This window comes from Molothrus aeneus, chromosome 4, assembly GCF_037042795.1.
Source record: "Molothrus aeneus isolate 106 chromosome 4, BPBGC_Maene_1.0, whole genome shotgun sequence".
Classification (NCBI taxonomy): domain Eukaryota; kingdom Metazoa; phylum Chordata; class Aves; order Passeriformes; family Icteridae; genus Molothrus; species Molothrus aeneus.
In genome coordinates this window covers 72,201,610-72,226,785 of record NC_089649.1, presented here as the reverse complement: position 1 = coordinate 72,226,785, position 25,176 = coordinate 72,201,610, and the positions used below count along the sequence as shown (strand labels likewise).

Below are 25,176 nucleotides of genomic sequence, written 5' to 3'. Positions count from 1 at the left end.
GTTAATAAAAGTCACGTCCTGCCTCCTTCCGCCTCCTCCTCATCCTCCCCCGCTCCGGGTGTCATTGGCCCCGTGGGAGACATCACAGGGTGACATTTCTAAGGCCCCCATTGCCCTCTCTGCTGTGTCCTCAGAGTCCCCGAGGAGCCGTGCACCCCTTGCTCCCTATCCTTGTTCCTTATTCCAGTCCCTTGTCCCTGTTTTTCCTATTTTCCTATTTTTTTATCCCGTTTTTCTTGGTCCTTTATCGCTACCCCAATCCCCATCCCTTATCACTATCCCTTAACCCTATTTTTATTCCTTAACCCTATTCTTATTCCTTATCCCTATCCCAACCCCTTATCCCTGCCCCAACCCCTCATCCCTATGCTGATCCCTATCCCTTATCTACATCTCTATCCCTTATCCCGGTCCCTTTCCCAATCCCATTCCCTATCCCTATCCCGATCCCTATCCCTTATCTGCATCTCTATCCCTTATTCCTGTCCCTTTCCCTATTCCATTCCCTAATCCCTATCCCATATCCCTAACCCTATCCCATTCCTTTACCCCCATCCCATTACCTTACCCCTATCTCTTTTCCCATTTCTATCCCGTATCCTCATCCCTCTCCCTCTCCTTTTCCCTCTCCCGAGCCTTTATCCTTTATCCCATTCCCTATCTCGTATCCCTTATCCCTGCTGAGGAGCGGGAATATCCCAATTCCTCTCCCTATCCCTATCCCTATCCCTATCCCTATCCCTATCCCTATCCCCTATCCATAATCCCATCTCTATCCCATTCTCTAACCCTATCCTGATTCCTACCCCTTATCCCTATTCCTCTCCTTTATCCCTAACCCCATCCCTATCCCATTCCCTATCCCGATCCCTATCACTTATCTACATCCCTATCCCTATCTCTATCCCTATCCCAATCCCTTATCACTATTCTTATTCCTTATTCCTCCCCCTTGTCTCTATCCCATTCCCTATCCCTATACCATTCCCATCCCTGTCCCTGTCCCTGTCCCTATCCCTATCCTTATCCCTATCCCTATTCTTATCCCTTATCTCTATTCCCTGCCCCATCCCTTATCCCTATCCTCATTTCTTATCCCTGCCCCTCATCCCCTATTCATCCCCCTATTCTTTATCCCTCCCCCTCTCCCTATCCCTATTCCCATCCCTATCCCTTATCCCTGTTCCATTCCCTATCTTATACCCCTTATCGCTATCCCTACTCCTATCTCTATCCCTTATCCCACTCCCATTCCCGTTCCCATTCCCATTCCCATTCCTATTCCCATTCCCATTCCCATTCCCGTTCCCGTTCCCATTCCCATTCCCATTCCCTGCCCCCATCCCGGCTCCCGCGGTCCCGCCCCCGGCCGCTCCCTCCCGCTGTTTACAGCCAACACGGTGTCACCTGTGTCTCCGGTGTCACCTGTGTCTCCGGTGCCACCTGTGTCTCAGGTGTCACCTTTGCTGTCGGTGTCACCTTTGCCGCCGGTGTCGCGGGCGGGGCCGGGCCGGGGCTACAAAACCCGCGGCGCTGCCGTGTCCTGCCCGGCGGGACCGGGACCGTGACGGCGACAAGGACAGGGACAGGGACAGGGCCATGGCCGCCACCAAGGTGACAGCAGCGGCGACAGAGCTGGCGGCCGCCCGCGAGCACGGGCTGGCCGTGACCCGCGACTTCCACAGCAACCCCCGGCTGAGTGAGTGGGGGACACCGAGGGGACACCGGGGGGACACCGAGGAGGGAGCCCCGGGGAGGGGAGGGACATCGCTCTGTCCCCGAGCAGTGGTGGCAGGGACGAGGCGGTGACACCGGGCAGGAGTGCGTGGGTGACACTGGAGCAGGTACAGGGACAGGCGGGTGGCACTGGGGCTGGCAGAGGTGACAGGGATGGGTGGGTGACACCGGGTTAGAAAGGGACAGAGGGGTGGCACTGGGACAGACGGGTGACAGGGACGGGTGGGTGGCACTGGGGCAGGCAGGGGTGACAGGGACAGGTGGGTGACACCGCGTCAGGAAGGGACAGAGGGGTGGCACTGGGACAGACAGGGGTGACAGGGATGGATGGGCGGGTGACACTGGGACAGACAGGGGTGACAGGGATGGATGGGCGGGTGACACTGGCTCAGGAGGGGACAGCTGGGTGGCACTGCGACAGGCAGGGTGGCACAGGGGCCACGTGTGTCTCTCGGGGGGACAGGGGTACACTGGGGGGCTGCGGGGGTGTCCCCTCCTGGGCACCGCATCCACAAGGACCGGAGAAAGCGTCCCCACCCTGGGGACACCTGTGAGGCGCCGTGGCGCCCTTCCCGCTGTGTCCCCATCCCACGGCGACATCGGGACACCTGGCACCGTGCCAGCGCCACACGGGTCTGGACGATCCCCCCTGTCACCTTTTCCCCAAGCCCCCCCTGTCACCAAGGGCGTCCCTTGTGACCTTGGTGCCTTCGCTGCTGCCGGCGCCCTTCGGAAGCCACCTCGCTGCGATGTCCCCAACCGGGTGGCTCCGGTCCCTCCCGAGCCGAGCTGGCCCTGCCCGGCCACCCGCCGTGTTTGCTGTCAACAGCGGCCACCCGCGGGTGTCTCCTGCCCGTGTCGCCTGGCCGAGCGCCAGCCCTTGGCTCGGGTGTCACCCGCGTGTCCCTTTGCCAGGAAAAAACCGCCCCAGTCTCTTCACGCTGCTCGCGTTTGTCCCCTCGGGGGACGCGCTTGTCCCCTCCCTGTGCCCAGCCCGGCACCGCCACCCAGGCGGGGACAAAGTCCTGTCCCCGGTGTGTCCCTGTCACCCAGGTGGGCAGCTGGAACAGGCGGGTCCCGAAATGTTCTGGGAGGTGACAGCGGAGGCGGCAGGAAGGACAGAGGGGGGTGGCACAGATTAGGGGGGGGGGGACCTGGCGGTGACATTCGGAGGGGTGGGGACATCCCTGAATATGGGGGAGGGGCAGCGTGGGGCTGTGGGCGCCTGAGCTCAAGGGGATGCGGGTTTCCCCCAGTTCGGGGTCCCAGTTTGGAGTCCCAGTTCTGGGTCCCAATTCTGGGTCCCAGTTTGGGGTCCCAGTTTACGTTCCTGGTTTAGTGTCCCGGTTTAGGGTCCCAGTTTGGAGTCCCAGTTTGGGGTCCCAGCTTGAGGTCCCAGTTTGGGGTCCCATTTTGGGATCCCAGTTTAGGGTCCTGGTTTGGAGTCCTAGCTTGCCATCCCACCTTGGGGTCCCTATTTGGGGTCCCAGTTATGGGTCCCAGTTCAGGTTCCCAGTTAAGAGTTCCGGTTTAGGGTCCCAGTTAAGAGCTCCAGTTTAGGGTCCAAGTCTGGGGTCCCAGTTCAGTTTCCTAGTTTGGGTTCCCAGTTTGGGGTCCCAATTAAAGGTTCCAGTTTAGAATCTCAGTTAAGAGCTCCAGTTCAGGTTCCCAGTTAAAGGTTCCAGTTTCGGGTCCCAATTAAGAGCTCCAGTTTGGGGTCCAAGTCCGGGGACCCAGTTCAGTTTCCCAGTTTGAGGTCCCAGTTTGGGGTCCCAGTGTGGCACAGGGCACAGGGCTGGTGTCACTGTCCCCAGCTACAGCCCAGTGCCTGGAACTGGGAGAACTGGGATGGGCAGGGATGGATGGATGGATGGATGATGGATGGATGATGGATGGATGGATGGATGGATGGATGGATGGATGGATGGATGGATGGATGGATGGATGGATGGATGATGGATGGATGGATGGATGGATGGATGGATGGATGGATGGATGGATGGATGATGGATGGATGGATGGATGGATGGATGGATGGATGGATGGATGGATGGATGGATGGATGGATCCATGGCTGGATGGATGGATGGATGGATGGATGGATGGATGGATGGATGGATGGATGGATGGATGGATGATGGATGGATGGATGGATGGATGGATGGATGGATGGATGGATGGATGATGGATGGATGGATGGATGGATGATGGATGGATGGATGGATGGATGGATGGATGGATGGATGGATGGATGGATCCATGGCTGGATCCATGGCTGGATGGATGATGGATGGATGGATCCATGGTTGGACGGACAGATGGACAGAGCAGGAGGCAGCACACCCAATTTGTGCCACGCAGCCCCAGCCCAGCAGTGATTTTGGTGGGACGCTGCCACGTCCCAGCTGTCCCCACCATCGGTGACACCCCTCCTGCTCCAGGCACGGTGTGGTCCCTTTGGGATCTGTCCCTGGTGCCGTTTGGGACATGGGCAGGAGCAGAGGAGGATCCAGGGACACTCCCAGCCCTCGGCCACCCTGCCCCGGGGCGCTGTGACCCCACTGCCCCACAACAACCCCCACCCTTCATATCCCACATCCTTTAGGATCCCTCCGCTCTCCCCCTCTCCTCCCTCCCTGATTTTCTTTCCACCAGCAAAACCCACAGCGAGACACGATTGAATTTCCCTCTCTTTTTTTTCTTTTTTTTTTTTTTTTCCTTTTTTTTTTTTTCCCTCGCTGGCTTCACGCTTGGCTGGGGCCGCCTTTTCTGGGGCTGCCCCCACATGACTGTGCAGGTGTGTCTGGGAACCCGCGGCCGCCGGGCCCTAATTAGTGGCATAGAGTGTGACCCCCCGCCGGGCTTTTCACGGCCCCTGCCAGCCCCGGGCCAGCCCCGCGGGGTTGACAGCGCGGCACAAAGTGACACATGGCACAATGGGCAGGTTCGGGAGGCGACCAGGGCCGGCCGGGATTGGGGGAAGCGGTCACTTAGGGATTGTCGGAAAAGTCCCAGGGTGGGCTCGGGGCTGAGAGGGACTGGGAGGAGGAGTTGGAGGAGGAAACAGAGGAGTGGTGGGTTTGTAGGGTGGGTTCTGGAAATCGGGCATTCCTGGGGGCGTAAAGTCCCGGATTTTGGGTTGGGAGGGAGTTTAAATCCCAGTGCCACCCTCAGGGACACCTCCCACTGTCCCAGGTGCTCCCGGCCCTGTCCCTGTCCCCTGGACACTGCCAGGGATGGGGGATGCACCCAGCCCCATCCAGAGCCTTGTGCCCGGCAGCCTCTGCCCCTCCCTGCCCCTGCCAGGGGTGCCAGGGGTGGGGTCCCCCCTCTGTGCCCTGGGGGACACCGGGAACCCTCCCCGTGCCCCAGGGGGGCTCAGGACCAGCTCTGGAGCTGCTGGGGCAGCCCTGCACCCACAGCTTTGCTCTGGGACTGAGCACCTGGGGGATCTGGGGGCTGTTTATCCCTCCTGCTTCCCATCTCTGCTCCAGGTGTCCCCATTCCTTCCCAGCTCTGGAATTTGGGACGGGGGTTGAGCATCACTCACCCCACACCCAGCCCAGAGGATGAGGTGACAAAAAAGGGGAATGGCTTCCCACTGGAAAAGGGGAGATTTGGGTGGGATTTTGGGAAGGAATTCCTGGCTGGGATGGCATTCCCAGATTTGCTGTGGCTGCCCCTGAATCCTTGGAAGCGCCCAAGGCCAGGCTGGATGGACTCGGAGCCGCCTGAGGGGGCGGAACGGGACAGCCCTTAAGCTCCATTCCCCGACCCCAAGCCCCCCATCGGAGGTGGCAGCGAGCCCCCGGCGCACTTTGCAGCCGAGCCCTACGTGCCGGGGGGCCGGGAGGGGCGGCGGGGGCTGCGGAGGGCAGGGCGGGCGAGCGGGAGCAATTAGCGGCGGGTGGAGCCGGCTCGGGTCCCCTTTGTCACCGGGGGCCGCGGTCCCCCCCGCGCGGGCAGCAGTGCGTGAGTGTCAGCGCTGACGGAGATCGCATGTGACAGCAGCTGTGAATTTGGGGCTGGGGGTGTGGAAAGGCCAGGTTGAAAGACTTTGCTGCCCCCTCGGCCCCCCGCCCCCCGCCCCCCGGCCGTGCCCCCGGCCGGCGGCCACGGCCCACCCAGCCCGCGGCTGCTGCTGCTGCGGCTGCGGCTTCATTATCGCTGCTGGGGCTTTCCGGTGCTCCCCCTGCGCTTCTCGGCCCTCCTCCTCCTCTTCTTGCTCTTCCTCTCCTTCTGTTCCTTCTCCTCTTCTTGTTCTTCTCTCCTCTTCTTCTTCTTCTTCTTCTTCTCCTTCTCTTCCTTCTCCTCTTCTTCTCGTCCTCCTTCTCTTCCTCCTCTTCTTCCTCTTCCTCCTCTTCTTCTTGTTATTCTCCTTCTCCTCCTCCTCTTCTCTTTCTCCTCCTCTTCTTCTCCTTCTCCTACTCCTTCCTGTCCTCACCCTCTTCTTCTTCTTTTCCTTCTCCTCTTCTTCCTCGTCCTTCCCTTCCTCCTCCTCTTTTTTCTTCTTCTTCTCTTTCTCATCCTTCTTCACATCTTCCACCTCTTCCTCCTCCCACATCTTCTTCGTCTTTTTCTCCTCTTCCTCCACTTCTTCTTCTCTTTCATGTCCTCCTTCTCCTCCTCTTCCTCTTCTTTTTCTTCTTCATCTTCCCCTTCTTCCTCTTCTCCTCTGCCGTCTCTTGTTCTTGTTCTTCTTCTTCTTCTTGTTCTTCTTGTTCTTCTTCTTCTTCTTCTTCTTCTTCTTCTTCTTCTTCTTCTTCTTCTTCTTCTTCTTCTTCTCTTTCTCATCCTTCTTCCTCTCTTCCACCTCTTCCTCCTCCCACGTCTTCTTCTTCTATTTCTCCTCTTCCTCCTCCCTTCTTTTCCTTCTTTTCAATTTTCTCCTCCTCCTCCTCCTCTCTCCCCACCCCGATCCCTTCCCAGGCTGTCCTGCGGCGTTGCTGTCGTGATTTCCCGCTCTGTCCCGACAGAACATTCCAGAGCCTGGCAGGCATGAGGGGCTGGAATGACCCCTGGAATGTCCAAGGCCAGGCTGGACACCGGGCTTGGAGCAGCCTGGGGTGGTGGGACGGGTCCCTGGATGGAACCAGGTGGGATTTGAGGCCCCTCCCAACCCAAATTAGTCCAGGATTCCCGGATGTCCAGAGGTCCCTGCCGATGGATGGATGGATGGATGGATGGATGGATGGATGGATGGATGGATGGATGGATGGATGGATGGATGATGGATGGATGGATGATGGATGGATGATGGATGGATGGATGGATGGATGATGGATGGATGGATGGATGATGGATGGATGGATGGATGGATGGATGATGGATGGATGGATGGATGATGGATGGATGGATGGATGGATGGATGATGGATGGATGATGGATGGATGGATGGATGGATGGATGGATGGATGGATGGATGGATGGATGGATGATGGATGGATGGATGGATGGATGGATGGATGGATGGATGGATGGATGATGGATGGATGATGGATGGATGGATGGATGGATGGATGGATGGATGGATGGATGGATGGATGGATGGATGATGGATGGATGCATGGATGATGGATGGATGGATGGATGATGGATGGATGGATGGATGGATGGATGGATGGATGGATGATTGGGACAATGGATGGAGACGATGGATGGATGGACAGACGGATGGACAGATGGATGGATGAAGGATGGATTTCCATACCACCCAAGAGCTCGGCCGATGATCCGATGTCACCCCCAGTGACACCAGCACTGCCAGAGGCTCCCACATTCCCGGTGGGAAGAGCCATCCCGGTGGGGCCAGAGGGCAGCCAGGAACGTCCCCAAGGGGGTGGCAGCCACCGGGACCTCACGGGTCACCCCAGGGGCAGGACAAGTGACACTCCCAGTGTCCCTGTCCCACGGTGGTGGCTTTGGGGCTGCTGGAAATAAAAATCCCAGAAACTCCAGCCGGGGGAAGGGAAGCGGGAACGGGAATAAAAGGCCGGATGGTCACTTTGGGAATAAAGGGGACAAAAGGCGGGGAGGGGGCTCCCAGTGTGCCAGCCCCTCCGGAGCCTGAATGGGCGAGCAGCAGGAGCCGGCCCTAATTGGGGAAGGGCAGAGAAGGCTAATTAGCTAATTAGCTCCTGCCGTGGGGCTGGGAGCACCTCGTGGGGCTCAGCAGGGCCAAGGGCGGGAGGAGCTGGGATGGGGCACAAATCCAACTGGAGGGGAAAGGATTGGGGGCAGCCCTGGGAGAAGATGGAGTTGGGAAAGGTGGGAATTCCATCCCTGTGCTCTGTTCAGGTGAGATCCCACCTGCAGAGCTGCTCCAGCTCCCGGATCCCAAATTCAGGAGGGTGTGGAGCTGCTGGAGCAAATCCAGAGCAGATTCCAGAGCTGTTTCCAGGGCTGGAGCCCCTCTGCTCTGGAGCCAGGTTGGGAGAGCTGGGAATGTTCCCCTGGAGAAGGGAAAAATCCAGGGAATCCTCAGAGTGCCTGCAGGGGCTCCAGGAGAGCTGGAGAGGGGCTGGGGACAAGGCCTGCAGGGACAGGAGCCAGGGAATGGCTCCCACTGGGAAAGGGGAGATGGGGCTGGGATCTTGGCAAGGAATTCCTGGCTGGGCTGGAATTCCCAGATTTGCTGGGGCTGCCCCTGGATCCCTGGCAGTGCCCAAGGCCAGGCTGGACACTGGGGTTTGGTCCACCTGGGACAGTGGAAGGTGCCAGAGGTGGAAATCCTGGGCTTTAAGGAATTCCCAACCCAAACCAGTCTGGAATTCCATGATCCCATTGCTGGGATATCCGGGATCGCTGGCACTGCCCTGGCTGAGGGGAGGGGACACCGAGGGTCCCGTTGTGCCCCCGGGGTGACCCCACAGTGCCCCGTGGGGCTGTGTCTGGGGACTGGGCTGTGGCCGTGAGCTCCCTGGGGCTGTCCCCGCCGGGGGACAATGCCACCGTCAGCACGGGGACATCAGGGACCCCCGTCCCCGCGGGACGCCCCGCAGCTGGCCCGGCCTCTCCGATCCTATTAGGATCAGGTGGGAATGCCGGAGCCCGGTGTGGGAGAGGGGGCAGGGCATGAAAGGGCCCGGCGGGGTCAGCGGGGCCGGGGCAGCGCTCGGGGCTTTGACACTTCCTGCGCGGATCAAGGCGCGGCTTAGAGCCGGATCAGCTCCCCCGCACCTGCACCCGCCGGGGGCCGATCCCAAACCCCGGAGATCCCAAACACCGGCATTCCCGAGAGCCGATCTCAAAGCCCGGCATTCTCAGGAGCCGATCTCAAACCCCATCGTTCCCGGGAATTGATCCTAAACCCGGCGTTCCCGGGAGCCGATCCCAGTCCCGGCATTCCCGGGTGCTGATCCTAAACCCGACGTTCCCGGGAGCCGATCCCAGTCCCGGCATTCCCGGGTGCTGATCCTAAACCCGGCGTTCCCCGGAGCTGATCCAAATCCCGGCGTTCCCCGGAGCTGATTCCAATCCTGGCAGTCCCAGGTGCCGATCACAATCCTGACACTCCTGGGATCCAATCCCAATCCCGGAGCTGATCCCAAATCCGGCACTTCCGGGAGCCGATCCCAGTCCAGGGTTCCCTGGAGCGGATCCCAATCCCGCCGTTCCCAGGATCCCATCCCTATCCCATTATTCCCAGGGACCCAATCCAAATCCCGTTATTCCCAGGGTCCCATCCCAAACCCAGAATCCCCGGGATCCGATCACAATCCCGGAATTTCCCAGGATCCCATCTCAGTCCTGGGATCCTATTCCAACCCCAGCATTCCCGGGGATCCAATCCCAATCCCATTATTCCCAGGATCCCATCCCAATCCCAGGATTCCATCCCAATCCCATTATTCCCAGGATCCCATCCCAATCCCGGAATTCCCAGAATCCCAATCCCGAAATTCCCTGGATCTGTTGCCTCTCCCTGTGTTCCTGCCCAGCTTCACCCCCGTTTGTCACCCTTGTCCCCTGTCTGCCTTTGTCACCGCCTGTCCCGGGGTTGTCCCCGCGGGGTCACACCCTCCTTTCCCCACCCCAATGTCACCCCCGCGGTGTCCCCAGGGCCACCAGGATCTCCCCAGCACCTGTCCCCAATGTGGGGGCTTTGGGAAGTGTCCCCACATCCCACAGGGCCAGGCAGGATCCTCGGGCAAGGCGTGACTGGGAGGGGACGAGGGGACACTTCCCTGCTGGCCCTGCTGGCATTCCCAGCGGTGACATCCTCGCCGGGCACTTGGGGACACCTCCAGAAGGTGACACAACCCCCGAGTACCGTGTCACCACTGAGTGACATTTCCTGCAGGACAGAGCGTCCAGTCGGGCCACCGCCGGTCACTCGGGGTGTCACCGGCACAGGGAAAGGGACGCAGAGAGGGACAGGATGTGGGGGTGGCACTGCCCGGGTGGCCCCGTGGCCCTGGGCACTGACGGTGTCCCCTCCCCCAGCCTACAGGACAGTGTGCGGTGTCAACGGGCCCCTGGTGGTGCTGGACAACGTCAAGGTAGGGCCCTGGGGTGACATGGGGACAGCTTGGCGGTGGCACCTGGGACTGCCTGGGGACCCCCGTGCTGAGGGTGCAATGGGGGGAGTGTGTCCCCTGTCCCCTGTCCCCTCCCTCCTGTCCCCTGGGCTGTCCCCTGTCCCCTCTTCATCTCTTGTCCCCTGGGCTGTCCCTGGGCCATCCCTCCTGTCCCTTGTCCCCTGGGCTGTCCCCTCCTCTCCGGGGTCCGAGCTCCCTCCTCTGGACGCGCTCGGCAGCAGAGCCCTGTCCCCGCCTGCACGCGCGGGTGGCGTGTCCCAGTGTCCCCATGTCCCGGTGTCCCCGTGTCTCCATGTCCCCATGTCCCAGTGTCCCCGTGTTCCCATGTCCCCGTGCCTCCGTGTCCCCATGTCCCCATGTCCCCGTGTCCCCGTGTCCCGGTGTCCCCGTGTTCCCATGTCCCCGTGTCCCCGTGTCCCCATGTCCCCGTGTCTCTGTGTCCCCATGTCCCCGTGTCCCCATGTTCCGGTGTCCCCACGTCCCCATGTCCCCCGCGCAGGTGGCGTGTGCTCCGACACGGGGGACACTGGGGACATTCCGTGGGATGTGTGTGCGCTCAGTCCGGGCACCTTGTCCCCCGTGTCCCCGTGTCCCTGCCCGAGCTCAGCCCGTGTCCCCTGTGTCCTTGTGCCCTGTCCCCTGTGTCCCTGACCAAGCTCTGGCTCCTGTCCCTGTGTCCTGTGCACCTGCCTGAGTTCTGTCCCCTGTCCCCCTGCCCAGCTCTGTCCTCTGTCCCTCGTCACCTGTCCCCCATCCCCTGTCCCCTTTCCCAGCTCTGTCCCCTGTCCCTTGTCCCCTGTCCCTTGTACCCTTTCCCAACTCTGTTCCTCATCCCCCATCCCCTGTCCCCTTTCCCAGCTCTGTCCCCTGTCCCTTGTCCCCTGTCCCAGCCCCATCTCCCACAGGGACCCTTCTCTGAGCGGGGCCACTCCACAACCGCCGTGTCCCCTCGCTGTCACCCTCCCTGTCCCTTGTCCCGCTCTCCTGGCTGGGCTGAGGCCACCCGGGTGACACCCAGAGGGTTTTGTCACCTGGTGTCGCATTTCCACGGCCCCTGTAATTTATTAATTAATCAGCTCAATCAAAGGAGGAGGAGGAGGAGAGCCCTGAGCGTGCTGGGCAGCAGTGACATCGGCCATTGTCCCCAGAGCAGGACGTGTCCCCTCAACACAAACGTCCCCTCCGCGTGCCCCGCAGTGTCCCCATGAGTGCCACTCGTGCCTCATGGGGACGCCTCTGCCTTGGAGGCGGTGGCACCCTGGTGGTGGCAGCCTGGTGGTGGCAGCCTGGTGGCTCTGGCTGTGGCAGCGTTTGCTGTCACCTCCTCGGGAGTGGAAAATCCCCTCCACATCGGGGAAACTGAGGCACGGAGCGGTGCCACAGCCCAGGGGCAGCTCCGGGATGGGACAGTGACAGGCACAGGCAGCGCCACCTCCTGACACCTCTTTGCCACCCGGTGTCCCCTCCCGCTCAAGAGTTTGGTGGCTTCAGGACCAAAGGAAGGGAAACTGAGACAGCACCAGCGGGGCAGGCGGGGCTGGGGTGACAGGGGCGGGCTGAGGGGACAGAGGGGACACCGCCACCCCGTTTGCCAGTGTCGCTGTCCCCACAGTTCGCCCAGTACGCCGAGATCGTGAACTTCACCCTGCCCAACGGCACCACCCGCAGCGGGCAGGTGCTGGAGGTGATGGGAGCCAAGGCCATCGTGCAGGTGAGCGCGGGGACGCGGCGACACCGCGGGGACACGGCGACAGCGCCGCACTGCGACAGGCGGGGGCCACGCGGGCCAGGGCTCTGTCTCTGTCCCGGGTCCCTGTCCTTGTCTCCAGTCCCTGTCCCGGAGCTTTGTCCCGGGGTTCTGTCCCTGTCCCGAGTCCCTGTCCCAAGGCTCTGTCCCTGTCCCGGGTCGCTGTCCCGGGTCCCTATCCCAGAGCTCTGTCCCTGTCCCTGGTCCCTGTCCTGGGCTCTGTCCCGGGTCCCTATCCCAGAGCTCTGTCCCTGTCCCTGGTCCCTGTCCCGGGTCCCTGTCCCTGTCCTGGGCTCTGTCCCGGGTCCCTGTCCTTGTCCCGGGTCCCTGTCCCTGTCCCGGGTCCCTGTCCTGGGCTCTGTCCCGGGTCCCTGTCCCTGTCCCGGGTCCGTATCCCAGGGCTCTGTCCCTGTCCCAGGGCTCTGTCCCGTGGCTCTGTCCCCCTCCAGTGGTGGCTGTCGGGCTCGTGTCCCTGTGCTCTTTAGAGGCGGGACCGATGTTCTGGGATGGCCAAGAGTGTCCTGGGATGGGTCCTGGGACAGGTGACAGTGTCGTGGGATGGCCAGGGGTGTCCTGGGTGTCCTGGGATGGGTCCTGGGACAGGTGACAGTGTCCTTGGACAGATAATGGGGTCCTGTGATGGACAGTGTCCTGGGACAAATGTCCTGGGACAGGGGACAGTGTCCTGGGATGGTCAGGGATGTCTTGGGATGGTCAAGGGTGACCTGGGACAGGGGACAGTGTCCCGGGACTGGTAGTGACATCTTGGGATGGCCAGGGGTGTCCTGGGATGGTCAGGGGTGTCCTGGGACAGGCCGTGTCCCCTCCCTCACCCCACAACCCCACACTGGCCCCCCCTCCATCCCAGGACTGCGCTGCCACCACCCCCTAATGCCACCAACCCTGGGACAGCCCGGCCATTGTCCCCAAAGCCACCAGCACTGGGACCGCAGTGGCTGCTGGGGTGTCCCCAAAGCCACCAGCCCTGGGACACCAGCGGCCATCGGGGTGTCCCCAAGGCCACCAGACCTGGCCGGGGTGTCCCCAAAGTCACCAGCCCTGGGACAGCGAGGCCATTGTCCCCAAAGCCCAAAGCCATCAGCCCTGGGACAGCAGGGACCGCTGGTGTGTCCCCAAAGCCACCAGCCCTGGCCATGGTGTCCCCAAAGTCACCAGCCCTGGGACACCAGGGACCACCAGGATGTCTCAAAAGCCACAAACCCTGGGACAGCAGGGACCGCTGGTGTGTCCCCAAAGCCACCAGCCCCGGGACACCAGCGGCCATCGGGGTGTCCCCAAAGCCACCAGACTGGCTGGAATGTCCCCAGAGCCACCAGCCCCAGGACAGCGTTGGCTGCCGGGGTGTCCCCAAAGCCACCAGCCCTGGGACAGCAGGGGCTACCAGGGTGTCCCCAAAGCCACCAGACCTGGCTGGGATGTCCCCAAAGCCACCAGACCTGGCTGGGGTGTCCCCAGAGCCACCAGCCCCAGGACAGCGTTGGCTGCCGGGGTGTCCCCAAAGCCACCAGCCCTGGGACAGCAGGGGCTACCAGGGTGTCCCCAAAGCCACCAGACCTGGCTGGGATGTCCCCAAAGCCACCAGACCTGGCTGGGGTGTCCCCAGAGCCGCGAGCCCCGGGACAGCGTTGGCTGCCGGGGTGTCCCCAAAGCCACCAGCCCCGGGACAGCGTTGGCTGCCGGGGTGTCCCCAGAGCCGCGAGCCCCGGGGCTGTTTGGGGTCAAACCCCCCCTGATTAGCCCGGATCCCCCCCAGGTGGCCCCGCGGGGCTCGGGTCGGGGGGGCCGCGCAGCTGCCCCAGAATCGCGGCTCTGATGCCACCTGCGCCTCGGGGATGCCCTTTTAATCCTATTAGGGAGTCAGGCTCGGGCAGGGGGAAAAAAAGGGAGGAAAAAGGGATAAAAGGAAGGGGAAAAAAAGAGAGAGAAGGGGATTTTTGCAGCCTCAGCGTTGTTGGGGGTGACCCGCAGCCACCTGGGGGGCTCCAAGTGTCACCTGTCACCGCCCCCAGCTCCCCCTGCTCCCAGGGGCCACCCGGCTCTAATTAAAGCGGCGAGCCGGGGGTTAATTAACGCAAATTATGCCAAATATTATCCGGATCAAAAAGGCTTTTCCCGCGGGTGCGGCATTCACCGCCCACCCCAAAAAAATCCCCCCAAAACCCCTCAAGAAGGGGGTTTTAACCCCAAACTTTGTCCCCTCTTTTATGTCCCCTCCCGGGGGGGGGGGGGGTTGGGGTGAGCGCGGGTCACATCACGCCCCCCAAAGCCTTAATTAATCCTGGTTAATTGGCCTCGGCGGGCACTCCGCAGGTGTTTGAGGGCACATCGGGCATCGATGCCAAGGCGACAACGTGCGAGTTCACGGGGGACATCCTGCGCACGCCGGTGTCCGAGGACATGCTGGGTGAGCGCGGGCACGGCTGGCACCGAAATCCGGGGGGGTTCGGGCGTTTGGGGTTCAGCTCCGGGGCTGAGAACGTCCCTGGGTCACCTCCGAGCTGTGACAGTCACCTGGGACAGGGCGGGACCCGTCCCCGCGTCCTCTGTGCGCGGTGATCCCGCCTGGGATGGGGGGGAAAGGAGGCCAGGTGAGGTGGCACCGGGTTCCTGAAAGTGTCACCTCGTCCCTGGGGGTGTCACCCCACCCCTGGAAGTGTCCCCCTCTCCCTGTGTCACTGGGTCCCTGGCGGTGTCACCCCGTCCCTATAAGTGTCACCCCATCCCTGAAAGCGTCCTTCTGTCCCTGGAGGTGCCACCGCATCCCTGGAGGTGCCACCCTCTCCCTGGAGGTGCCACCCTGTCCCTGGCGGTGTCACCGCATCCCTGGAGGCGTCATTCCACCCCTATAAGTGTCACCCTACCCCCGGAGGCGTCACCCGATCCCTGAAAGCATCACCCCGTCCCGGGCGGTGCCACCGCATCCTTGGAGGTGTCCCCCCGTCTCTGCAAATGTCACCCTGTCCCTGGCGGTGCCACCGCATCCTTGGAGGTGTCCCCCCATCTCTGCAAGTGTCACCCTGTCCCTGGCGGTGTCACCCCACCCCCGGCGGGTCACTTCATTCCTGAAAGCGTCACCCCGTCCCTGGCGGTGTCACCCCGTCCCCGGCGGTGTCACCCCGTCCCTGGCGGTGTCACCCCACCCCTGGCAGTGTCCCAGCCCGGGCTGGCCAGCGCCTGAATCCTCCTGTAGGTGGAACGTGTCCCCATGGCAGGGAGGTGACATCGACGCCATTTAAGGTCCCTTCCCCCCAAAACCACTCTGGGATCCAGCTCTGAGCCCCCCCCCCCCTTCCCCTCATGTCCCCCGAGCCCCCCAGACCCCGCCGGGGTCACTCGGGGTCGGCCCGGGGGGTGGCCCTGTCCCTGCGCTGTCCCCTCACCCACGGGGGCCGCGTGTCCGCCGCGATCCCGTCCCGCTCCCGCAAAGGGCAGGGGGCGGTGTCACCTCCCCCCCCCCCCCCCCGGTGTCGCCCCCCTGCCGCTCTCGGTGTCCCCCGGGAGTCGCCGCTGCCGTGGCCGCTGACCTTTCGTGCTCGGCGCTCGGCGCTGCCATCACCCTGATGCGCTGTGACACCGCCGCCGTGTCCCCGCACCGCCGCCGCGTCCCGTGGGGGACAGGGGGGGCGGGGAGGGGACAGCAGCCACCGAGGCGAGGTCAGGGAACCGTGGCTTTGTGGCGATCGATGCCACCGCGGCTCCGAGACGGTCGATGAGGCTGAGAGGGAGCGGTGAGGCCGTGTCCCCTCCCTGGGGATGGTTTAGAGGGGGGGTGGTGTCACCCCACTGAGCGGGGGACTGCGAGAGGGGAGTGACTGGGGACGTGGGGACACGGGGACAGAGTGATGGGAACATGGGGACTGAGAGAGGGGAGTGACTGGGGACGTGGGGACACGGGGACAGAGTGATGGGAACATGGGGACTGAGAGAGGGGAGTGACTGGGGACGTGGGGACACGGGGACAGAGTGATGGGAACATGGGGACTGAGAGAGGGGAGTGACTGGGGACGTGGGGACAGGGGGACAGAGTGATGGGAACATGGGGACTGAGAGAGGGGAGTGACTGGGGACGTGGGGACAGGGGGACAGAGTGATGGGAACATGGGGACTGAGAGAGGGGAGTGACTGGGGACGTGGGGACAGGGGGACAGAGTGATGGGAACATGGGGACTGAGAGAGGGGAGTGACTGGGGACGTGGGGACAGGGGGACAGAGTGATGGGGGTAATGGGGGTGATGGGGACATGGGGACAGGGTGATGGGGTGATGGGGACATGGGGACACGGGGACAGAGTGATGGGGGTGATGGGGACTGAGAGAGGGGAGTGACTGGGGACGTGGGGACAGGGGGACAGAGTGATGGGGGTGATGGGGACACAGGGACAGGGTGATGGGGGTGATGGGGACATGGGGACACAAGGGCAGAGTGATGGGGGTGACTGGGGGCATGGGGTCATGGAAAGGATGTTGGGGACAAGGTCCTGTCCCCTGTGCCTTTATGGGGGTCTCAGTGTCATCCCCCTGCCTGGGAACACAAGGGGGAGGTGATGGAGGTGGCTGGGGGCATGGGGACACGGGGACAGGGCCATGGGGACGTGGGGGGGACATGGGGATCTTGTGCTCATGTGCCAGCACCTTCCTGCCACAGGAGCTGCGGTGTCCCCCAGCCTGCAGGTGACACTTCCTGCCCCACTGCCCCCCGGTGCCTGTGTCCCCTCTGGGGGTGGGAGGCACATCCCGGGATCAGGTTGGGGACCATGTCCCAGGGCCATGGGACCAGCAGGTGCCACCCCCGGCTGGTGGCCTCAGGAGGGACAGTCCCCGTGTCCCCACAGGCCGCGTGTTCAACGGCTCCGCCAAACCCATCGACAGCGGCCCCCCGGTGATGGCCGAGGACTTCCTGGACATCAATGGTGACAGCAATGAGGGAATGCAGGAGGGACTTGGGATGGGCTGGAATTGGGGGTAACAGCGTGCCCTGATGGTGTCACCACATCCCTGCGTCCATACATGGATCCTTCCATCCATCCATCCATCATCCATCCATCCATCATCCATCCATCATCCATCCATCATCCATCCATCCATCCATCCATCCATCATCCATCCATCCATCCATCCATCCATCATCCATCCATCCATCCATCATCCATCATCCATCCATCATCCATCCATCATCCATCCATCCATCCATCATCCATCCATCATCCATCCATCCGTCCATCCATCCATCCATCCATCATCCATCCATCATCCATCATCCATCCATCATCCATCCATCCATCCATCCATCATCCATCATCCATCCATCCATCATCCATCCATCCATCCATCCATCCATCCATCCATCATCCATCATCCATCCATCATCCATCCATCATCCATCCATCCATCCATCATCCATCCATCATCCATCCATCCGTCCATCCATCCATCCATCCATCATCCATCCATCATCCATCATCCATCCATCATCCATCCATCCATCCATCCATCATCCATCATCCATCCATCCATCATCCATCCATCCATCCATCCATCCATCCATCCATCCATCCATCCATCCATCCATCATCCATCCATCATCCATCCATCATCCATCCATCCATCCATCCATCATCCATCATCCATCCATCCATCATCCATCATCCATCCGTCCATCCATCCATCCATCCATCATCCATCCATCCATCCATCATCCATCCATCATCCATCCATCCATCCATCCATCATCCATCATCCATCCATCATCCATCATCCATCCATCCATCCATCCATCATCCATCATCCATCCATCCATCATCCATCCATCATCCATCCATCCATCCATCCATCCATCCATCCATCCATCCATCATCCATCCATCCATCCATCCATCATCCATCCATCCATCCATCCATCCATCATCCATCCATCCATCATCCATCCATCCATCCATCATCCATCCATCCATCCATCCATCCATCCATCCATCCATCCATCCATCCATCCATCCATCCATCATCCATCCATCATCCATCCATCATCCATCCATCCATCCATCCATCCATCCATCCATCCATCCATCCATCCCTCCATCCCCACCGCAGTGCTCCAGGAGGGTGTTCAGGCACTGGGATGGTTCCTGTCCCCCCCCAGAGTGGGTCCCTGCTCATCTCCAGAACTTCCTTCCCAATTTTCACCACCAACCAGGGCCATGCCTGCATCCTCCTCCCCCCCAGCCCTGGAAGTATCCAAGGCCAGGCTGGACAGGGCTTGGAGCACCCCGGGATGGTGGGAATTGTCCCTGGGTGGGACTGGATGTGTTCAAGGCCCACCCAACCCCTCCATTCCATGATCCAGGCCAGCCCATCAACCCCCACGGGCGGATCTATCCCGAGGAGATGATCCAGACTGGGATCTCTCCCATCGACGTCATGAACAGCATCGCCCGCGGACAGAAAATTCCCATCTTCTCCGCCGCCGGGCTGCCCCACAACGAGGTGGGATTGTGGGAGGAGGAAGATGGAGGGGTTGGGAAGGTCGAATCCCTGCTCCTGGAGTCGGGAAGCTGCCGTCAGCTCGTGCCTCAGTTTCCCTGTTGGCACAGCAATCCCTGTGCACTGTGCGGGAGGATCTGGGCTGGTTTAGGGTCCCTAAATCCAGGGATTGGGGAGATCCATACCCTTCTCATGTCCCCACGAGTGTGGGACGGAGCAGGAGGGGTTGAAATTCCAGAGGGGGATTGGGATTGGGATTGGGATTGGGATTGGGATTGGGATTGAGATTGGGATTGGGATTGGGATTGGGATGGAATGGGATGGGCCAGGGTGGGATGGGACGGGATGGGATCCATGGGGTGGAATGGGATGGCATGGCATGGGATCCTTGGCATGGGATTGGGATAGGATCCATAGGGCGGGATGGGATGGGAACCATCCCTGACCAGTCAGAAGTGACCACGGGCAAGGCAGGGCGCAGCAAGAGGGGGACACCCTGATGGCCCCCGACCTGTGGGGCCATACCCCAGTCCCACGGGGCCCGTGGCCGCTCCGGGGTGTCCCTGCTGCCACCCCTGTCTCTGTCCCCTCCCGCAGATCGCAGCTCAGATCTGCCGCCAGGCCGGGCTGGTGAAGAAATCCAAGGATGTGGTGGATTTCCACGAGGACAACTTTGCCATTGTCTTCGCGGCCATGGGGGTGAGTCAGGACATCCCAGGTGACCCCAGACCACCCCGTCCCTGTGTCCCCATGTCCCCCCACCCGCCGACCACGTGTCCCGCAGGTGAACATGGAGACCGCGCGGTTCTTCAAGTCGGACTTTGAGCAGAACGGCTCCATGGAGAACGTCTGCCTCTTCCTCAACCTGGCCAACGACCCCACGTGAGGCACAGCCCTGCCTCCTCCTCCTCTTCCTCTCCTTCTCCCTCCTCCTCCTCCTCTCCTCCTCTCCTCCTCTCCTCCTCTCCTTCCTGCCTTCCTGCCTTCCTGCCTTCCTGCCTTCCTGCCTTCCTGCCTTCCCTCTTCCCTCTCTCCCTTCCTTTCCTGGCACCCCAAACCTGCCCAGTGGGGGCTAATTAGCCTACTTGTGCTAATTGGGGGTGTCCCACAGGATCGAGAGGATCATCACGCCGCGGCTGGCGCTGACCACAGCCGAGTTCCTGGCGTACCAGTGTGAGAAGCACGTGCTGGTCATCCTGACCGACATGAGCTCCTACGCCGAGGCCCTCAGAGAGGTCAGCGCAGGGTGGCCGCGGGGTTTGGGGGGCCCAGGGTGACAAGGACAGCCCAGGGCTCTTGGGGAGTTTGGGGTGCTCAGGGTGACAAGAAGAGCTGGGGTTCTTGGGGTACCTGGGGGCCCAGGGTGACAAGGACAGCTGGAGGTCCCAGGGGCCTTGTGGGACTTGGGGTGCTCAGGGTGACAAGGACACCTGGGGGTGACAGGGTCCTTGGGGAGTTTGGGGTGACAAGGACAGCCCAGGGTTCTTGGGGAGTTTGGGGTACTCAGGGTGACAAGGTCAGCTGGGGTTCTTGGGGTACCTGGGGGGCCCAGGGTGACAAGGACAGCTGGGGGTGTTTGGGATTCTTGGGAGGTTTGGGGTGCTCAGGGTGACAAGGACAGATGGAGGTTCCAGAGTCCTTGGAGAGTTTGGGGTGCTCAGAATGACAAGGACAGCCCAGAGTTTTTGGGGTGTTTGGGGTCTATGGGGTGTCCGGGGTGCTTGGGGTGCTCAGGATTCTCAGCACACTTGGGGTTTCCACGGTTCTTGGGGCATTTGGGGTACCTGGGGTGCTCAGGGTGACAAGGACATCTGGGTTTCCCATGGTTTTTGGGGTGTTTGGAGGTTTTGAGGTCTCTGAGGTGTTTGGGGCACCCATCACACCTGGGGTTTTTGGGGTGTCTGGGGTGCTCAGAATTCCCAGCACACCCGGATCTCCCAAGCTTCTTCAGTTTTTTGGGGTGTTTGGGGCACGCAGCACACTTGGGATTTTTGGGGTTGCCTGGGCTGCTCAGGACACTCATGTCCCTCGCGCCTCCCATGGTTTTTGGGGTGTTTGGGATGCTCTGACCCCCCCAGCCCCGCAGGTGTCAGCAGCCAGGGAGGAGGTGCCGGGCCGCCGCGGCTTCCCCGGCTACATGTACACGGACCTGGCCACCATCTACGAGCGCGCCGGGCGCGTGGAGGGCAGGAACGGCTCCATCACCCAGATCCCCATCCTCACCATGCCCAACGACGGTCAGCGGGACACGGAGGGGCCGCAAACACCGGGAGGGGGCGGGAACACCGTGGGAGATCGAGATGTCCCCACTCCGGGAAATCGCAGGGTTGGGAAATGCCAAATTGTGCTGGTTTTACTCGGTTTTGGGAGCTCCTGGGGTGGTGAGGCTGCTGGGGTGATTTAGGGTCTGAGAGTTCCCCATGTCCCCAGCAACCCTTCAACATCTGCTGTTCGGGGTCCTTGGCTTCAAGATAAGAGGGTGACACCAAAACCCCCCCATGCCATCCCAACCACCCCCATCCCCTCCCATCTGGAGTCCCCAGCTCTAGGACAAGGGGGTGACACCAAAACCCTCCCATTTGGGGTCCCAAACTCCAGGACAAGGAGGTGACACTGAGACCCCTCTGTGCCATCCAAGCCACCCTCATCCCCTCCCATTTAGGGTCACTCCAGGATAAGGGGGTGACACCAAAACCCCCCCATGCCATCCCAACCACCCCCATCCCCTCCCATTTGGGGTCACTCCAGGACATTGGGGTGACACCAAAACCCCTCTGTGCCATCCAAGCCACCTTCATCCCCTCCCATTTAGGGTCACTCCAGGATAAGGGGGTGACACCAAAACCCCTCTGTGCCACCCCAACCACCCCCATCCCCTCCCATTTGGGGTCGCTCCAGGACAAGGAGGTGACACTGAGACCCCTCTCTGCCATCCAAGCCATGCCATACCCTCCTATTTGGGGTCACTCCAGGATAAGGGGGTGACACCAAAACCCTCCCATTGGGGTCCCAAACTCCAGGACAATGGGGTGACACCAAAACCCCTCTGTGCCACCCCAACCACCCCATTCCCTCCCATTTGGGGTCACTCCAGGACAATGGGGTGACACCAAAACCCCTCTGTGCCATCCAAGCCACCCCATCCCCTCCCATTTGGGGTCACTCCAGGACAAGGAGGTGACACCAAACCCCCCCGTATTGACCTCAGTGGGGTCTGTGCTGCCCCCGTGACCCCACAGATGTCACAGAGCATTGTCCCGTGTCCAGCTGAGCTGCCAGCCTTGCTCTGGGGTCTCACAGCCCCTCTGTCCCCCCACCCCAGACATCACCCACCCCATCCCCGACCTGACCGGGTTCATCACCGAGGGCCAGATCTACGTGGACCGGCAGCTCCACAACCGCCAGGTTCGTTCCCAAACCCCTCCCCATCTCCAGGGATGGATCCAGGAGGGATCCAGGGATGGATCCAGCGCCCACTGGGGCTGGAAACCACCCGGGAACACCGGGTGTAGGGGTGGGGTCCCCCAGGGCTGGCTGGACACTGGGGTCGCTCCCACCCTACAGATTTACCCCCCCATCAACGTTCTGCCGTCCCTGTCCCGGCTGATGAAATCGGCCATCGGAGAGGGAATGACCAGGAAGGACCACGGGGACGTGTCCAACCAGCTGGTGAGGGCCTGGGGACACTCAGGGTGGGGCGTTTGTCACTTCAGGGCCCTCCTGTCCCCCCGCTTGGGAGGCTCAGGTGAGGCCCCACCCGTGGAGCTGCTCCTGCTCCCAGATCCCAAATTCAGGAGGGTTTGGAGCTGCTGGAGCAATTCCAGAGGAGGAGCTGCTCTGGAGCCAGGCTGGGAGAGCTGGGAATGTTCTCTTGGAAAAGGGAAGAGCTCAGAGCCCCAGGAATGGCCACGGGATTCCAGAGGAGAGCCCTGATTTTGGGATGATTCAGGATTGCATCCCACTGAGCTCCACGGGATGTCCTAAATCCCAAATCTTCAGCTGCCTTTATTGGGATGGGGGGAGAATCCAGGGAAACACACAGGAATGCTGGGAATGCCCCAAATCCCTGGGAATGTCCAAAGCCAGGTTGGATGGATGGATGGATGGATGGATGGATGGATGGATGGATGGATGGATGGATGGATGGATGGATGGATGGATGGAACAGAATTGGGATGGGAAGGAATTGGGATGATTTGGGATGAGATGGAATTGGGATGAAACGGGGTGAGATAAAATGAGATGGGGAGGAAATGCGATGGGATGGGATGGGATGGGATGGGATGGGATGGGATGGGATGGGATGGGATGGGATGGGATGGGATGGGATGGGATGGGATGGGATGGGATGGGATGGGATGGGATGGGATGGGAGGGTTGCTTCTGTGTCATGGAGGGACAGGACACAGAAGCAACCCGGGGTAGGGGAAGGTGTCCCTAAACATGGAATGGGGGTGGAATGGGATGGGATTTAAGGTCCTTCCAACTCAAACTATCCCAGAGTTCTGGAGTCAGGCTGGGAGAGCTGGGAATGTTCCCCTGGAGAAGGGAAAAATCCAGGGAATCCTCAGAGTGCCTGCAGGGGCTCCAGGAGAGCTGGAGAGGGGCTGGGGACAAGGCCTGCAGGGACAGGAGCCAGGGAATGGCTCCCACTGGGAAAGGGGAGATTGGGCTGGGATCTTGGCAAGGAATTCCTGGCTGGGCTGGAATTCCCAGATTTGCTGGGGCTGCCCCTGGATCCCTGGCAGTGCCCAAGGCCAGGTTGGGATGGATCTTTGAACCACTGGGATGGTGGGAGGTGTCCCTTGGCCGGGTTGTGGAGCCCGCGCCCATCCCAATCCCTCGGTGGAATCCCTGGATCCCGCAGTACGCCTGCTACGCCATCGGGAAGGACGTGCAGGCCATGAAGGCCGTGGTGGGCGAGGAGGCCCTGTCCGCCGACGACCTCCTGTACCTGGAGTTCCTGCACAAGTTCGAGAAGCACTTCATCTCCCAGGGTGAGCCTCCGGCCCTAAACCGGGCATCTGGGATCCGGGAGAGCCCCTGCAGCAGCCCCAAATCCTCCACCCCGCTCGTCCCGGCAGGTCCCTACGAGAACCGGAGCATTTTCGAGTCGCTGGACATTGGCTGGCAGCTCCTGCGCATCTTCCCCAAGCAGCTCCTCAAGCGCATCCCCGAGAACATCCTGGCGGAGTTCTACCCCCGCGAGGCCAAGGCGCCCGAGCAGGGCACGGCCCTGTGACCCCAGAGCCACACAAATCCCCCTTTTCCTGCAATCGGATCCCCCTTCCTAAAATCTTTGGCAAAAAAATTTGTTATTATTGGTGAATAAACAACCGTGGTCACCAAACCCTTCCGTGCTCCGATGTTTCCTTCCATGGCCATGGAATTCCCGCCCTGGGAACGCCTGGAGCGGCAGTTCCTGACCCTACCCTGAACTGCAGCTCCCCAAAACCCCATAATTCTGTGTTTTAGGGGAAAACTCCCCTTTCCTACAGTTGGATCCCCCTTCCTACAACCAGGGAAAAATCTCTTTTATTTTATTGGTGAATAAACAACCGTGGTCACCAAACCCTTCTGTTCTCCAACATTTCCTTTCCATGAGCAATGGAATTCCCGCCCTGGGAACCCTTGGGAACCCCTGGAGCGGCAGTTCCTGACCCCTCTCCAAACTGCAGCTCCCCAAAACCCCATAATTCTGTGTTTTAGGGGAAAAACTCGTCATGGAAAACCCCAACATCCTGCTGTGGATTTCACTTCCTCCACGCTGGGATCGGGGCCTCTCGGGAGGAGGGAGGGGAGAGGGGAGAGGGAGGGGAGAGGGAGGGGAGGGTGGTTTCACTTCCCTGTCAGGGAACGAGGAGGCAGCGCCGGGGAAAGGGAGGCACCCCCAAATCTTGGGGGTTTGGGGACCCCCAGGCATGGCCTGGATTGGGGACGGAGTCGGGGGACACCTCACGGGTAAGGGGGAAGCTTGTGGGGGATATTTGGGGGGTCACCAGTGGGGTTTGGGGGCTGGGATTTGGGGTTGGGACGGATTTTCCCTCCTCAAGATTCAGAGATTTTTGGGGGGTCACCAGTTGCATTTGGGGGCTGGGATTTGGGGTTGGGAGGGATTTTCCCTCCTCAGGATTGGGAGATTTTTGGGGGGTCACCAGTTGCATTTGGGGGCTGGGATTTGGGGTTGGAAGGGATTTTCCCTCCTCAGGATTGGGAGATTTTTGGGGGGTCACCAGTTGCATTTGGGGGCTGGGATTTGGGTTCTGGGGGCGATTTTCCCTCCTCAGGATTGGGGATTTTTGGAGAATCAGCAGTGGGATTTGGGGTCTGGGGAGGGATTTTCCCTCCTCAGGATTGGGGGATTGGCTGGGGAGAGGGTCCTGTCCTGGGAAAAAGGGTTGGGATTTGGATTCCCAAGTGTGTTCACAACTGGATCAGGGATTGTGGGACCGGTCCAGGGGGAGCCAGGGACCCTGGGGACAAGGGATGTCCCCAGTGCCACATGGGGGACCCCAGGGCTGTGTCCCAGTCTGCAGAGGGGACACTCAGGGGTGCCAGGGACCGTCCTGTCCCCCACTGTCACCCCTGGTGTCACCACAGCCATCCTGGAGTCCGGGAGCAGCGAGGAGGAGGAGGAAGAGGCAGCTCTTGGACAG

At 61.1% G+C, this 25,176-nt stretch overlaps 1 protein-coding gene across 1 annotated transcript; it reads left to right on the top strand.

Moving 5' to 3' along the window:
* The first annotated feature begins 1,599 nt into the window (after nucleotides 1-1,599).
* Nucleotides 1,600-23,762, top strand: ATP6V1B1 (ATPase H+ transporting V1 subunit B1). The gene is made up of 14 exons (XM_066549268.1): nucleotides 1,600-1,699; nucleotides 10,183-10,238; nucleotides 11,890-11,988; nucleotides 14,356-14,449; nucleotides 16,877-16,954; nucleotides 18,384-18,523; nucleotides 19,118-19,219; nucleotides 19,305-19,402; nucleotides 19,632-19,755; nucleotides 20,607-20,757; nucleotides 21,843-21,925; nucleotides 22,085-22,189; nucleotides 23,388-23,517; nucleotides 23,605-23,762. Exons 1-14 carry the CDS (start codon nucleotides 1,600-1,602, stop codon nucleotides 23,760-23,762), a joined length of 1,518 nt encoding a protein of 505 aa, XP_066405365.1.
* Nucleotides 23,763-25,176: the final 1,414 nt, after the last annotated feature.